Source organism: Budorcas taxicolor, chromosome 25 (assembly GCF_023091745.1).
Source record: "Budorcas taxicolor isolate Tak-1 chromosome 25, Takin1.1, whole genome shotgun sequence".
Lineage (NCBI taxonomy): Eukaryota > Metazoa > Chordata > Mammalia > Artiodactyla > Bovidae > Budorcas > Budorcas taxicolor.
The window spans coordinates 45,294,116-45,306,401 of NC_068934.1; the positions used below are offsets into that span (position 1 = coordinate 45,294,116).

General features: G+C 49.1%; 1 protein-coding gene across 2 annotated transcripts; it reads right to left on the reverse strand.

Annotated features, from left to right (window-relative positions):
- Positions 1–3,068: 3,068 nt before the first annotated feature.
- On the reverse strand, positions 3,069–11,675 carry ZDHHC24 (zinc finger DHHC-type containing 24). Of its 2 annotated transcripts, XR_008201529.1 has the most exons (4): positions 11,375–11,675; positions 9,856–10,133; positions 4,907–5,864; positions 3,069–3,555 (listed from the first exon to the last, which is right to left on the reverse strand). XR_008201529.1 is itself a non-coding variant. In XM_052662336.1 (3 exons), the coding sequence occupies exons 1-3, from the start codon at positions 11,653–11,655 to the stop codon at positions 5,569–5,571; spliced, it is 855 nt and encodes a 284-aa protein (XP_052518296.1). In that variant the 5' UTR covers positions 11,656–11,675; the 3' UTR covers positions 4,884–5,568. The 2 variants fall into 2 exon arrangements, 1 of the variants encoding a protein (XP_052518296.1); XM_052662336.1 differs by lacking the exon at positions 3,069–3,555 and having other exon boundaries at positions 4,884–5,864.
- Positions 11,676–12,286: the final 611 nt, after the last annotated feature.

Consider the following 12,286-nt stretch of genomic DNA (forward strand, 5'->3'; position numbering starts at 1 on the left):
AAGCCTGCGCGCTGCAACTCGAGAGCAGCTCCTGCTCACTCCAACTAGGGAAATGCCACGCTCACTCCAACTAGGGAAATGCCACGCTCGCTCCAACTAGGGAAACGCTGCGCAGCAATGAAGACCCGGCACAGCCAAAAAATAGTTATTTTTAAAAGAATCTTGTAAAAAAAAAACTCACTAGAGTTAAAAATTTTAAGACACTATTTGTCTGAAGATTTTATTCAGTTCGTACATGTATGTGATAGTTTGGGTTGAATTTGAAGGTGAAAGTCATTTTTATGTAAGGAAATCATTTTTAAGGTGTGCACCCTCGTATTCTGACTTTTGGTAATGCTGTTGAGAGGCTCCATGCCATTTTTGCTTCTGACTTTTCTCTGAGGTTCTGAAACTGACACATTACCATGTGTCATTAGTTATGCTGCGGGGTGGAGGCTTGCATCCTTCAATTCCAGAAAATTGTTTCTTGAGTAATTTCTTCCCATTTCCTCTGTTCTCTCTGGAATCCTGATGAAGCCCAGCATCTGATAAATGATAATTGCAGAGAGAATAGAACTGAATCCTCTGATTTTCTTCTGTCTTCTCTTATATTATCTTTTGGTTCTATTTTCTGAGAGGTTTTTACCTTTCAGCTCTTCTCTGGAACGGTTTTTAAAATTCTGTTTTATTTTTTGGCTGCACCACATGGCATGTAGATCTCAGTTCCCCAGCAGAGGATTGAACCCGCACCCTCTTTAGTGGAAGCACAGAGTCTTAACTGCTGGACCACCAGGGAATTCCCTAAAATTCTGTTATTTTAATTCTCAGTTCTTTTGTTCTGTTCAGTCTTTAATTATGGTACCTTTTCAAGGACATAGTTAAGTTCAACACCATCAATCAACTGGATTTAATTGACATCTACAGACTACTTCAACAACACTAAAATACACATTTTTTTGGAGCTGACATAGAACATTCACCAAGACCATATTCTGGACCATAAAAAACACTTTAACAGATTTAATAGAAATCATGAAGTGTCTGCTCTCACACTAAAATGTAAATCAGTAACAGAAAAATAATTGGAAAATTTAAAAATACTTGCAGATTAAACGGTAGTCTTCTAAATAATACATGGGTCAAAGAAGAAATCTCAAATGTTAAAATATTTTGAACTAAATTAAAATGAAAACAACTTATCAAAATTTGTGGGTGCAGTGAAAGCATTGCTTAGAGGGAAATTTATAGCACTGAATGGATATGTTAGAAAAGACAAAAGACCTAAAATCAATAATTTACATTTCCACCATGGGAAACTAGGAAAAGAAGAGCAAAAGTAAATCCAAAATAAAAAGAGCAGAAATCAATGAGATCAAAAATAGGAAATCAACAGAGAAAAAGCAATGAAAACCAAAAGCTGGTTCTTTGAAATCTTAATAGAATCAACAAAAGAAACTGCCTATTTCCAAGTCTAGTACTGGGTAGAAGAGAGGGGGAAAAAATCTCTCCTGAAAACGTTTAACCACATGCCTCCCTGAATAAGTCTGCAACCTGAATTGACAATACCTGGGTGATCCATACCACCCCTAGCTGAGAATTTAAAGTGCCAGGTTGGTTTGTCATCAGGCAACTGATAAATGTATTTCCTCTGCGGAGGAATTTACTCTTAACTCAATCTCAAAAAATCCCCATTGATAAAATTCCAAAAAGTATGAATTCACAGTCACAACTCATGAACTGCAGGAAAATATGGCACTGTGAGCAAGAGCAAACAATAAACCTGCAATATCAGGCCTCAGAAACTTAAGGTACTGGAATTCCCAAACGATATATGTGCTTTCAATATATTTAAAGAAAAAGGAAACTTAAAATGTAAGACAGCAAGAGTATATAAAATAAGCAAATCTGAAAAGGAACCAAACAATTTCTAGAAATGATAAAATATTTGACAGGTAAAACTCAACAGATAAGTGGGTACAACCACTAAAAACAGAAACAAAAAAAAAACTTCAATAGGCTGGTTTAGCAGCTGAAGAAAGACTTAACTGGGAGACAGATTCGTAGAAATTATCCAGAATGCCAGAAACAGAAAATACGAGCTATATAAGAGGCAAGGAGGATGGAGTAGGAAGGTCTAATCAGAGTTCCAGGGGACAGAGAGATGACTGAGAATTGAAGAGAAGACAGTTTTCTAGAACAGATGAAAGACATCAATTCATAGAATCAGGAAACCCAAGGAATCCCATTAAGATAAGTACAAAGAAAACCTCACTGGGACACATCGCAGTAAAGCGGCAGAATACCGAAGAGAAAAAACCTTTAAAACGGCTGGAGACAAGAAGTATCTTCAAAGGAACAGTGAGGACAACAACAAAATGGAGACCATAAAGACAGAACAAAGTTTTCAATATATTGACTGGAAATAACTATTAGCCTGGAATTCTACATCCAGCAAAAAACAACTTTAAAAAAGTAAAAAAGTGGAAAAGACAGGCGATGGCACAAAATAAAGGTGTAGAAATTTATCCAATAACAATTAAAATAGATAAAAGTGACTACTTCAAATAGAAAACATGTAGAACTCCATATTCAGGCCATTCTTAGGAGGCAGAGAATGAAAATAAAAGGATAAAAACTCAACATATTTGGAATAGAAGGGAAATTTCTCAGCCTAATGAAAGAGTTGTTTTTTTGTTTTTTTTTTTTTACAAAACCCAGCAAATATATTTTATGATGAAATACTGAAATTATTCCCTCTAATGTCAGAAACAAGTCAAGGAAGGGTGCCCACACTTTTCTCCACCCAGATAGAGAGAGGCAAGAAAAATAAGAGATATAAAAAGTACCTTTTCACAGAGATGATTAGACATACAGGAAACTCAGAATTTTCAAGTAAATCATAAATTTTAGGTTTCTTGGACATAAAAAATTATTTTCATAAACCATGAATAACAGCAGCACAATATGAAGTACGTAAGTTTAACCAATTTATGAGAAAAAGTAACTTTATTGAAAACATTAAATGGAGAGATACACCATGTTCACGACTGGAAACTTCAGTCTCATGCTGATGTTGATTTTCCCCAAACTGACATATAGATTCAGTTGGGTTCCATCACAATTTAAAAGGGGTTTTTATTGATGGAATGCAACAAGCTGATTCTAAAATTTATATAGAAGAGCAAGGGCCAACTGTAGATCTTAGGAGAACACACACAGGTAGATAAAATGATCAGTGGGACAAAAGAGAAAAATTATATATTTGATGGATCACTAGACAGCAAGGAAAAGGAATGCCTTACAGCTACACATGTTAATCTGGATAAATCTCAGACACATGGTATTAAAGGAAAAAGCAAATTGCAGTCAAATAAACATGGTATAGCTTCATTTATATAAAAGAAACATGCAAAACAGAACATCTATAATAAAATCACAAAGCAAGCAAGGGAATGACTGAGACAGCACGGTGTGTCCTCTACCAGGGACAGGCACAGCAGGGACCACACGGTATCCACCTGCATTGGGAGCCGCGGAGTCTCAACCACTGGGCTGCCGGGGAAGTCGTATCCATTTCTGAAATGGGGGTAGGGAGGGTGTTCTTTGTCTTGTAATATTTCCTTGCATCTCTTCACTATTTAAAACCAAACGAAACAAGAAAAGATTCTAGAGGATGGGGGTAAAGCAGAGAAGGAAACGGCAAGTCTGCCAGTGCTTATGTACAAAGAGACAGCCACACCAAGTTCCTGCTGCTGCTAAGTCGCCTCAGTCGTGTCCGACTCTGTGCGACCCCAGAGACGGCAGCCCACCAGGCCCCCCGTCCCTGGGATTCTCCAGGCAAGAACACTGGAGTGGGTTGCCATTTCCTTCTCCAGTGCATGAAAGTGAAAAGTGAAAGTGAAGTCGCTCAGTCATGTCTGACTCCTAGCGACCCCATGGACTGCAGCCTACCAGGCTCCTCCATCCATGGGATTTTCCAGACAAGAGGACTGGAGTGGGGTGCTGTTGCCTTCTCCGACACAAAGTTCCTAACAGAGTTAAATAGTAATAGTGCACACTGTTTAGAAAAGCAAAGAATTCCTAGCAGCTCAAACCTTCGTGGACGTGGGCAGAGCCTTGGGCTTCTCTGAGGGCTCTTGGAAAGCAACCTGCTGTGTCAGTGGAGGGCCACCCCCTGCCCCAGCAGCATTTGTAGATTTTCACTTAACCCCACTTTTGGTCCAGCCCCTCACCCCCACCCTCCCCAGTTCCCCCAAGACACAAAGCTTCTTCAAAAGCCCACACCTCCACCCCAGTGGGGTAGCTGCTTGGCTGCAAGGGGTCAGGTGGGTCCTGGGGGGAGGGAGATCCTAGCTGTTCCTCACAGTCCCTCTTGTCAGCCCCAAACCTCACCTTCCATGGTGCTGGTGGAACCCCAGGGCCTCTCCAGGGCTCAGGGTGGGGGGTGGGGGGTTTGGTGGCCTCTCGGCCCCTCCCTCGGGGAACACTCAATTGCAGCGTCTGGTTCTCTAGGAGAGTAAATGAGCCTCTATCCACTTTTCGTCTCTCAAAACTGTTGTCAGGTTTTTTGGTCTACTGCTGTCTCCCTATTTTCTCTTTGTAAATTTACATCATTTTTCATTTCTTTATTATCATTTTAGATTTTAAGAGGAAACAGGTAAACTCACAAAGCTAAATCTGCCACATGTAACTGGAAGTGTCTACTTACTATATTTAAATAAGTGTTTAACAAGGAGCTCCTGAAGAGACCAGAGAGGAGCTTAGCCATCTCGGCACCATCCTAGACAGATGCTTGAACATCCCTCCCCCCACCACCCCAATTTCTCTGCCTTGATTTTTTTGGTCAGGCAAAAAAGGGTGAAGTACAAAGTGCAAAGATCTGGGTTCATATCCAGACTCCTCCATTTACTACCCTGTGAAATCTTACCACATCAACTCTCACAGCGTTAAGTTCTTCACTGGCATAATTGCTGCCCAGGGTACCGGGTTAGCTGGAGGCAAGTTCAGTGAGGTTGTGGCTGTTGAAAAGCTCCTCACTATAAAGCACTCAACCTGGGGAAGAATTGCGGGTTCTTATACCCTGGATCACTACATTCTGCCTTAGCCTGCTGTACCCCAAGTCCCCAGCCCCCCTGCCCCAAGGCCACAGGAGGCAGAGCTCTGGATCCTCACACCCTCAGGCATTCTGTGGTTCCCAGGTCTGACAGTCGAAGGAAACAAAAACAGCAGCGTGGGCCACCGAGGAGGACCAAAAACCCACAAAGCTGGAGGGAGTCCCAGAACCAAGTGAGCACTTTATTAACCTGGCAATGGGGCAGCCAGGCAGGCTGAGCAGCCCCTTGCCAGACCTTTCATGGTTCTCAGGGGCCACTAACAGAGGCTGAATCCCAGGGCCCAAGCCCTGGACCCTAGGAGTCCAAGCTGGGCAAGGGCAAGCCCAAGGGTGGCAATGGGAGTTGCTGAAAGCAGGCATCAGGTACCAGCCTGCCTCCCTCTGAGGCTAGGGGTGGGGGTGGGCCTGAAACGAGTTACGAGTCCCCTCTCCTGCTCGCCTTGTGCAGCTTGTACAAGCTCAGGTGCTTCCTGCAGTCAGGAAGCCATGAGTCCCACGTCAGCTGTGGTCTGAAAGGTGATCCCGTCCCCTGGCAACGGGGAGGCCAGGAAGGGCCAGAGCCAGACAAGGACCCAGCGGGGCCCCAGAGCTGCCTGCAGGTTGTGGCAGGGGCCCAGGTCGTATGCGCGCTGGCCCCGAGCCCACTCCCACGTGGTCTGGCCCCTGAGCAGCAGCATCCCGTGAAAGAGCAGTCCGGCCCCACACAACAGCGCGCCCGCCACGCACGTGTCGGTCACGAAGGCCAGGGCGAACTGCGCCAGAGACACTCTTCCTGCAGGGAGAGAGCAGAGAGGGTAAGGGAGCAGCAGCAGTCCCAGCCCTCCCAGAGCCCGGCTCCTGCCCTCCTCCCATTCCCTCCGCCACCATGAAGCAGGGCGCATTCCTCTGCTCCACAACCTGCAGAGTCGCTGCTCCCTGGCCAGCCCGTGCTGGCTAACGGGAACACCGGTGAACAGGGCACACATAGCCCCCTGCCCTAGACACACCTTCACTCCTGCACCAAACCCCTGTGAGCACCCCCCACGAATGCCAGTCTAGCATCTCCAATCTTAGGGAACTCACAAGAGATTCAAGAGATCATGTCTCAGTTAATGACAGCTGTGGTGGGCGTGATGACAGAAAAAGCATCTTGGACCATCCTCATCAATAACAGGTAATAAGTATCAGCTGAACCAATGAACTGCAAGATGCCATGAAATGTTTTACCAAGCGAGAGAAGCCTGACACAGAAGGTCATGTATTGTACGGTGCCATTTATATGAAATGTCCCAAACAGGCAATCCATGGAGATAGAAGACCAGTGGTTTCCAGGGGCTGGGGAGTGACTGCTTAAGGGGTAGAGGCTTTCTTCTGAGGGCAATAAAAATTGTCTGGAATTAGTGGTGATGGCTGGACTACACTGTGAGTATACTAGAGACAATTGTGCAGTTGAGGATGGTTACAATTATAAGTAATTGTAATTGTAGTTACAATTAGTAACTGTAGTTACAATTATGCTATGTGATTTTTCTTCAGTAAAAAAAAGAGCTGGCTTCACTGTTCACCTGAAACTGTCACAACATTGGTAATTGTCTACAGCTCAATACAAAATAAAAAGTTCAAAAAAAAAAAGAGAGAAAGCTGGGCTTCTCTGGTGGCTCAGTGGTAAAGAATCTACCTGCCAATGCAGGGTTCAATCTCTGGTCCAGGAAGATCCCAAATGTCATGGAGCAACTAAGCCTGTGTGCCACAACTATTGAGCCTGTGCTCTAGAACCTGGGCGCTGCAGCAACTGAAGCTCGTACACTCTAGAGCCTTTGCTCTGCAACAAGAGAAGCTACTGCCATGAGAAGCCCGCACTGCAACTAGAAAGTAGCCCCTGCTCACCACAACTAGAGAAAGCCTGCTGAGGCAAAGAAGACCCAATGCAGCCAAAAACAATGAATGAATTAATTAAAATGCAAAAATTAGTTTATAGAAAAGCCTATTGGTGGGGTGGGTAGATGACATGCAAACTTATTAAGAGGCTCAGGGAAATAAACTTCATTTATTTTGAGAGTGTTGTCTATTTCAGGTGGTGTCTGAAGTTTGCCTTTTCATACTGTTCATGGGGTTCTCAAGGCAAGAATGCTGAAGTGATTCGCCATTCCCTTCTGCAATGGACCACGTTTTGTCAAACCAGTCAATTCTAAAGGAAATCAACCCTGAATATTCATTAAAAGGGCTGAAGCTGAAGCTCCAATACTCTGGCCACCTGATGCGAAGAGCCAACTCACTGGAAAAGACCCTGATACTGGGAAAGGTTGAAGGCAGGAGGAGAAGGGGACAACAGAGGATGAGATGGTTGGATGGCATCACCAACTCAATGGACATGAGTTTGAGCAAACTGTGGAAAATAGTGAAGGACAGTGAAGCCTGGCGTCTTGCAGTCTATGGGACACAACTGAGTGACTGAACAACTGGAAGTTGAGGAGGTATTTGCTAGCTGAAGAGGGAAGAAAATATTCTGTTTGAAGGTCCTGAGGCAGGATGGAGAGATGTCTGCAAAACAAGTGAGTGGATGGTTCTGGAAGCTCAGGAGAGAAGCCCAGCTTGGATGTGCAGATTTGTGAGTGGTTGGTACCCAGGTGGTTCTGGACCCAGCAGAGTGTGTAGAGAGATGAGAACAGTGCCTCAGCCAGGAAACCAGGTCCTTGGGGACCAGAGAGAGGGAAGCCAGAAACGAAGGAGGAAACTCAAAGTACAAGTTGTTGGTGACGTCCAGGTAGAGCCCTTTCAGGAGATAGAAGGCCATCAGTGGTATGAGGCTAAAAGGTCTCATGAAGCAAGAAGAGAACACCGAAGCCTCCTCTGGGTTTCATGGAGACAGAGGCTGGGGGACTGTGGCAATCTTGGAGAATGGGTGGGGGCAGGGCCAGTTTGGAACAGGGGTGGGGGAGAGGCAAGGGAAAGTAGCCTCTGAGCCCAGGCGAGTTCTTTGACTTGGCAGCTAATGGAAGACAGAAAGCGTGAGCTGGAGGAGGAGGACATGGGGTGAGAGAGGCTTGGTACCAGGTGGAAAACCCAAAGGAAGCCCAGGGAGGGAGCCTGGAGTGGCCAGAGGAGAGGCAACCCACAGTGTGAGGCCTCTGAGCGGGCAGGAGGGGCCGGGCACCGGGGACACTGGGGCAGCCAGCTTCCGCCCCCGGACAGGACAGCCAATTCCGAACTACTTCGCTCTGTGATGGATTTTTAAGAGAGATGGGGATTTGGAAGACAGGAAAGTGAGAAGGTTTGAGCTGCAGTGGAGGACAACCAGGAACTACTGAGGGCCTGCTGAGGTCAACAGCCATGACGTGACATGGTGTCAGCTGTCATGAAGGACCAGGCATGTCTGGCAGCTCTCAGCAGACACAAGGGCGGACACAGAGAAGCCAGGAAGACACAGCAGAAGGAAGATGGAGCCGAGAGGCCGGAGATGCTGCAGGAGGTTGCTGGAAATGAGGGCGCTATGCCGGACCTGGGGCGGTGAAGTGGAAGGTGCTGATGGACAGAAAGGTGAGGCCCAGGAGCTCCGGAGCGGATGTCACGGAGTAGAGTGAGAGCTGGGTAGGAGAGGAGGTGGGAGCGGAGAGGGGGTGACTGATGGGGTGATTTGGGAAGTGACACGTTTTGGATTCTGATGGACTGGGGTGGGATTGGGAGGAGAAGATAAGAAATTGGGCCACTGGGGCCATTCACCCAGACTTTCGGATGCCGATGCACTCAACAAGGCCCAGGGCTGAGAGACTTGGTGCTGGACTGTCTTCAGTGACTGTGGGGAGCAAGTGGAAGACCGTGGATGACCGAGAGGGGTCATGCATTCAGACAGGAACAGCTGAGGGCCTGAGTGTCCATGGAGGAAGGGAGGTCACTGAGGACGACAGTGCAGGAAGCCAGGGTTGGCAGAGGAAGGCCCTGACCACCCCACTGGGCCTCCTCCCAAGGTCTCCCCTGGGCCACAGGGAGGGGGTCCTGGGGACAGAGCTGGGCCTGGACAGGATAAGGAGACATACTCGCTGTTCAGAGTGGTCTGGAAGTCTAGTAACTGCAGGACAAGGTTACAGAGAGGACTGTGGACAGCTCAGGAGGAAGGGGTCTGGGAGGGGAAGGCCGAAGCATCGCGGGGGGTGGAGAACAGTGTGAAAAACCAGTGGGGTTTCTGTTTTCGGTGGTGTCGGAGGAGAGTGTGTTCATCCAGAACACAGCCTCTCAAGCAGCCTCTTGATCCAAGACGTCCCCTCCCAACTTCCAAACACTGGACCTCCACCTGCCTGTAGCCTTCACTGGCTCCCCACTTCATCTCCTCACGCCATAGTCAAGGTCCTCCACTACCCAGTCCTCATCTACCATCCTAGCCTTAATCCTCATGTTTCCCACCAAATGTCTTCCCCACTTCCAACCTCCAAGCCTGTGTTCACACTGCTCCTCTAGGTATGAATGCCACCTCCCTACTGAGAATACTTCCTCACCATCCCATCTGCCCTGCCCAGTGAAATCCCACCAGTATTTCCTCCCCTGACTCTCTCAGCTAGAACTCCATACCTCTGTCCAGGCCCTGTGTTTTGCCAGACTGCACACCCATGTGAATACCCAGCTGCCCCTGCCTCCTAAAACTGACCTTGGGACTGGGTCCCTAGGGCACTACCTGGAGAAGCCGCCAGGAATTCCACTGCCCGCCTGGATGGGCCTCGGCCTCTGTGGGGACGTTCCCCCTGACCCCTCCCCCCATACACACACACTCTCCGGCATCCAGGGCTTCCCACCTGTGAGCAACATGAGCCAGGGCAGCAGGAGCAGGGCGGCGGTATGGAGGGGTGTGTGGGCTCGCAGCAGGGCCGACAGGGCCGGGCCCAGCAGCACAGAGGCGTGCAGCAGGACGCCCGCACCGTGGAGCAGGAGACACAGGAAGGGCCGGTAGTTGCGGAAGCCCACGCAGCGGCCCAGCAGGCGGCAGTGGTGGTCCCGGCGGAGGATACAGATACGGCAGGCGGAGCAGTGCCCACTGCGCGGCGGCACCTGGCTTTGGCACTGGTAGCAGTAACTGCAGGGAAGGAACCACAGGGTCAGTCCCTCCAGCAGCTCGGAGAGCCCCTCATGGTGCCCGGATCAGCCCCTGAGCCCATCCTGGAGAACCAGGCACAGCCCCTGCCTTCGCTAAGCCTCGGGTCCCTCATGGGGGAGTAAATGCAGGCTGGACACCACTTCCCAAGCCTTTCCACTTCTAGCACAGTAGGTCTGACCACCTCAGTCCTGAGGTCTTTGGCTGGTTTCTAACATCCGGGAGCAAATTTTTGTCCTCCACTGTTACCAGCTTGATCCAAGTCACCATGAACTCTGCCCTGAATTATTGCAACAGCCTCTTGACTGGTCGGTCTCCCTGATTCCACCGTTATCTCTCTACTGTAGCCTTGCCCCAGCAGCCAGACTGATCCTTTAGAAATCTAAGTCGGGAATTCCCTGGCAATCCAATGGTTAGGACACTTTGCTTTCATTGCTGAGGGCCTGGATTCGGTGGGCCGCAACTACTGGTTCATTCCTGGTTCAGGAAGTAAAATCCCACAAGCCTGGCAGCGAGACCAAGAAAAAGAAATAATAAAATAGAATCTAAATCATATGCCTCCTCTGCTCAAAACCCCGAGATGGCTCTCCATTTCACTTCTGGTAAAAAGGAAAGTCTTCAAAGTCTGTTTACAAAGTCGTTATATCTCTAATCTCTCTTCTCCACCACCCACACATCACCGCCCCCCCACCGCCCCGCACACCACCTCAGCCACACTGGCTGTCCTGCTGTTCCCTGAACATGCTGGCATACAACTGCCTCAGAGCCTTTGCATCGCCTGTCCCTTCTGCCTGGCACATTCTTCCCCCAGATGAATATGGCTAACTCTCCCCTCTCCTTCAAGTCTTTGCTCAAACTCTACCTTCTCTATGAAGCCTACCTTGACCACCGTATTTGAGACTGCACTCTCTGTTTCCTGACTACCAACTCCTTCTAACATTCTACATTATTTATTTACGAGCCTGAAGTTTATCATCTGTCCCCTCCCCCACTGAAATCAGGAATACGTTTTATTGTACCCTCCAGTGCCTGGAATAGTACCCTGCACATAATAATGTACTCAATAATATTCGTAAGTGAATGAATGAAACTCGTTCTGCCTTCTGGTTGTAAAAGAGTTCTCTGGCTCTAACAAGCGGCTCAAACATCTTCAGGTCCTAGGGCCCTCCCGCTGCGTCAAGCTTCCCTCTTCTCCCCCGCGCCAGATCCCGAGCCCCACTCACGCCCAGCCCTGGCCCAGACCACGGCCGGCCAGCATCACACCCCGGATGCTGGGGTCCGAGCGCAGGAAGAGCCCCACGTTGCCCAGTAGGTTGAGCAGCTGGAAGGCTGCCAGCGCAACCTGCAGGGTCCGGGCCAAGGGTCCCAGCGGAGGTGGCCCGGGGCCTAGCACTAACACGTAAGCCAGCTCCAGGCCCACCGCCGCGGCCCAAAGCGCGGTGAGCACGAGGGGCAGCCGCGCGGGAGCCGCCTCCGCGGTCCCCACCGCCCAGGGCTGCCCCATGGCCTGCACCCACTAGCAGTAGGACCCCTCTAGTACCCCGCCGCTTCCGTATTGAGGCAGGGATAGTGGCAAACGGACGTCTGCTACAACCAATAGCAGCTCGGAGTGGGCACGCAAGCGTTCCGGTCCACTGGGCGGGCCCACAGGTACGGAGATGTGATTGGACGGCCGAACGAGCCAAAGAGATGCTTGGAATCTCGTTGGCGCTGAAGCCGGGTAGGGGAACGCTGTTATAGCCCCGCCCCTCCCGCGGACGCCCCGCCCACCCGCGGCCACCGGGCAAGCTGGCAGAGGTGGCCAGCAAGCCAGGATTGAGTTGCAGCCTTGGTGGCGTCGGGGATTCCCGGCTCAGCACATTCCCCCTCTTCCCCCAGTAGCCCCGATATTAATAGCCCTGCCTCGGCCCATCCAGCTGGCTTGGAATCCCTCTTCATGCTCGAGTGTCTCCATCACCCCAGAAAACATTCAAAACAGCTCGGCGCCTCGGTGTTTCTGACTGTGAAATGGGAATAGTGGTCCCTGTCTCCCACCAGCGCGGCTCAGGAAAAGGGTCAGGAGGAGGTCCAAAAGCCAGCTTCTAGAGCGATCTGCGGCCACGATTATTCTAGTCATCTTCGTTGTACACATAGGG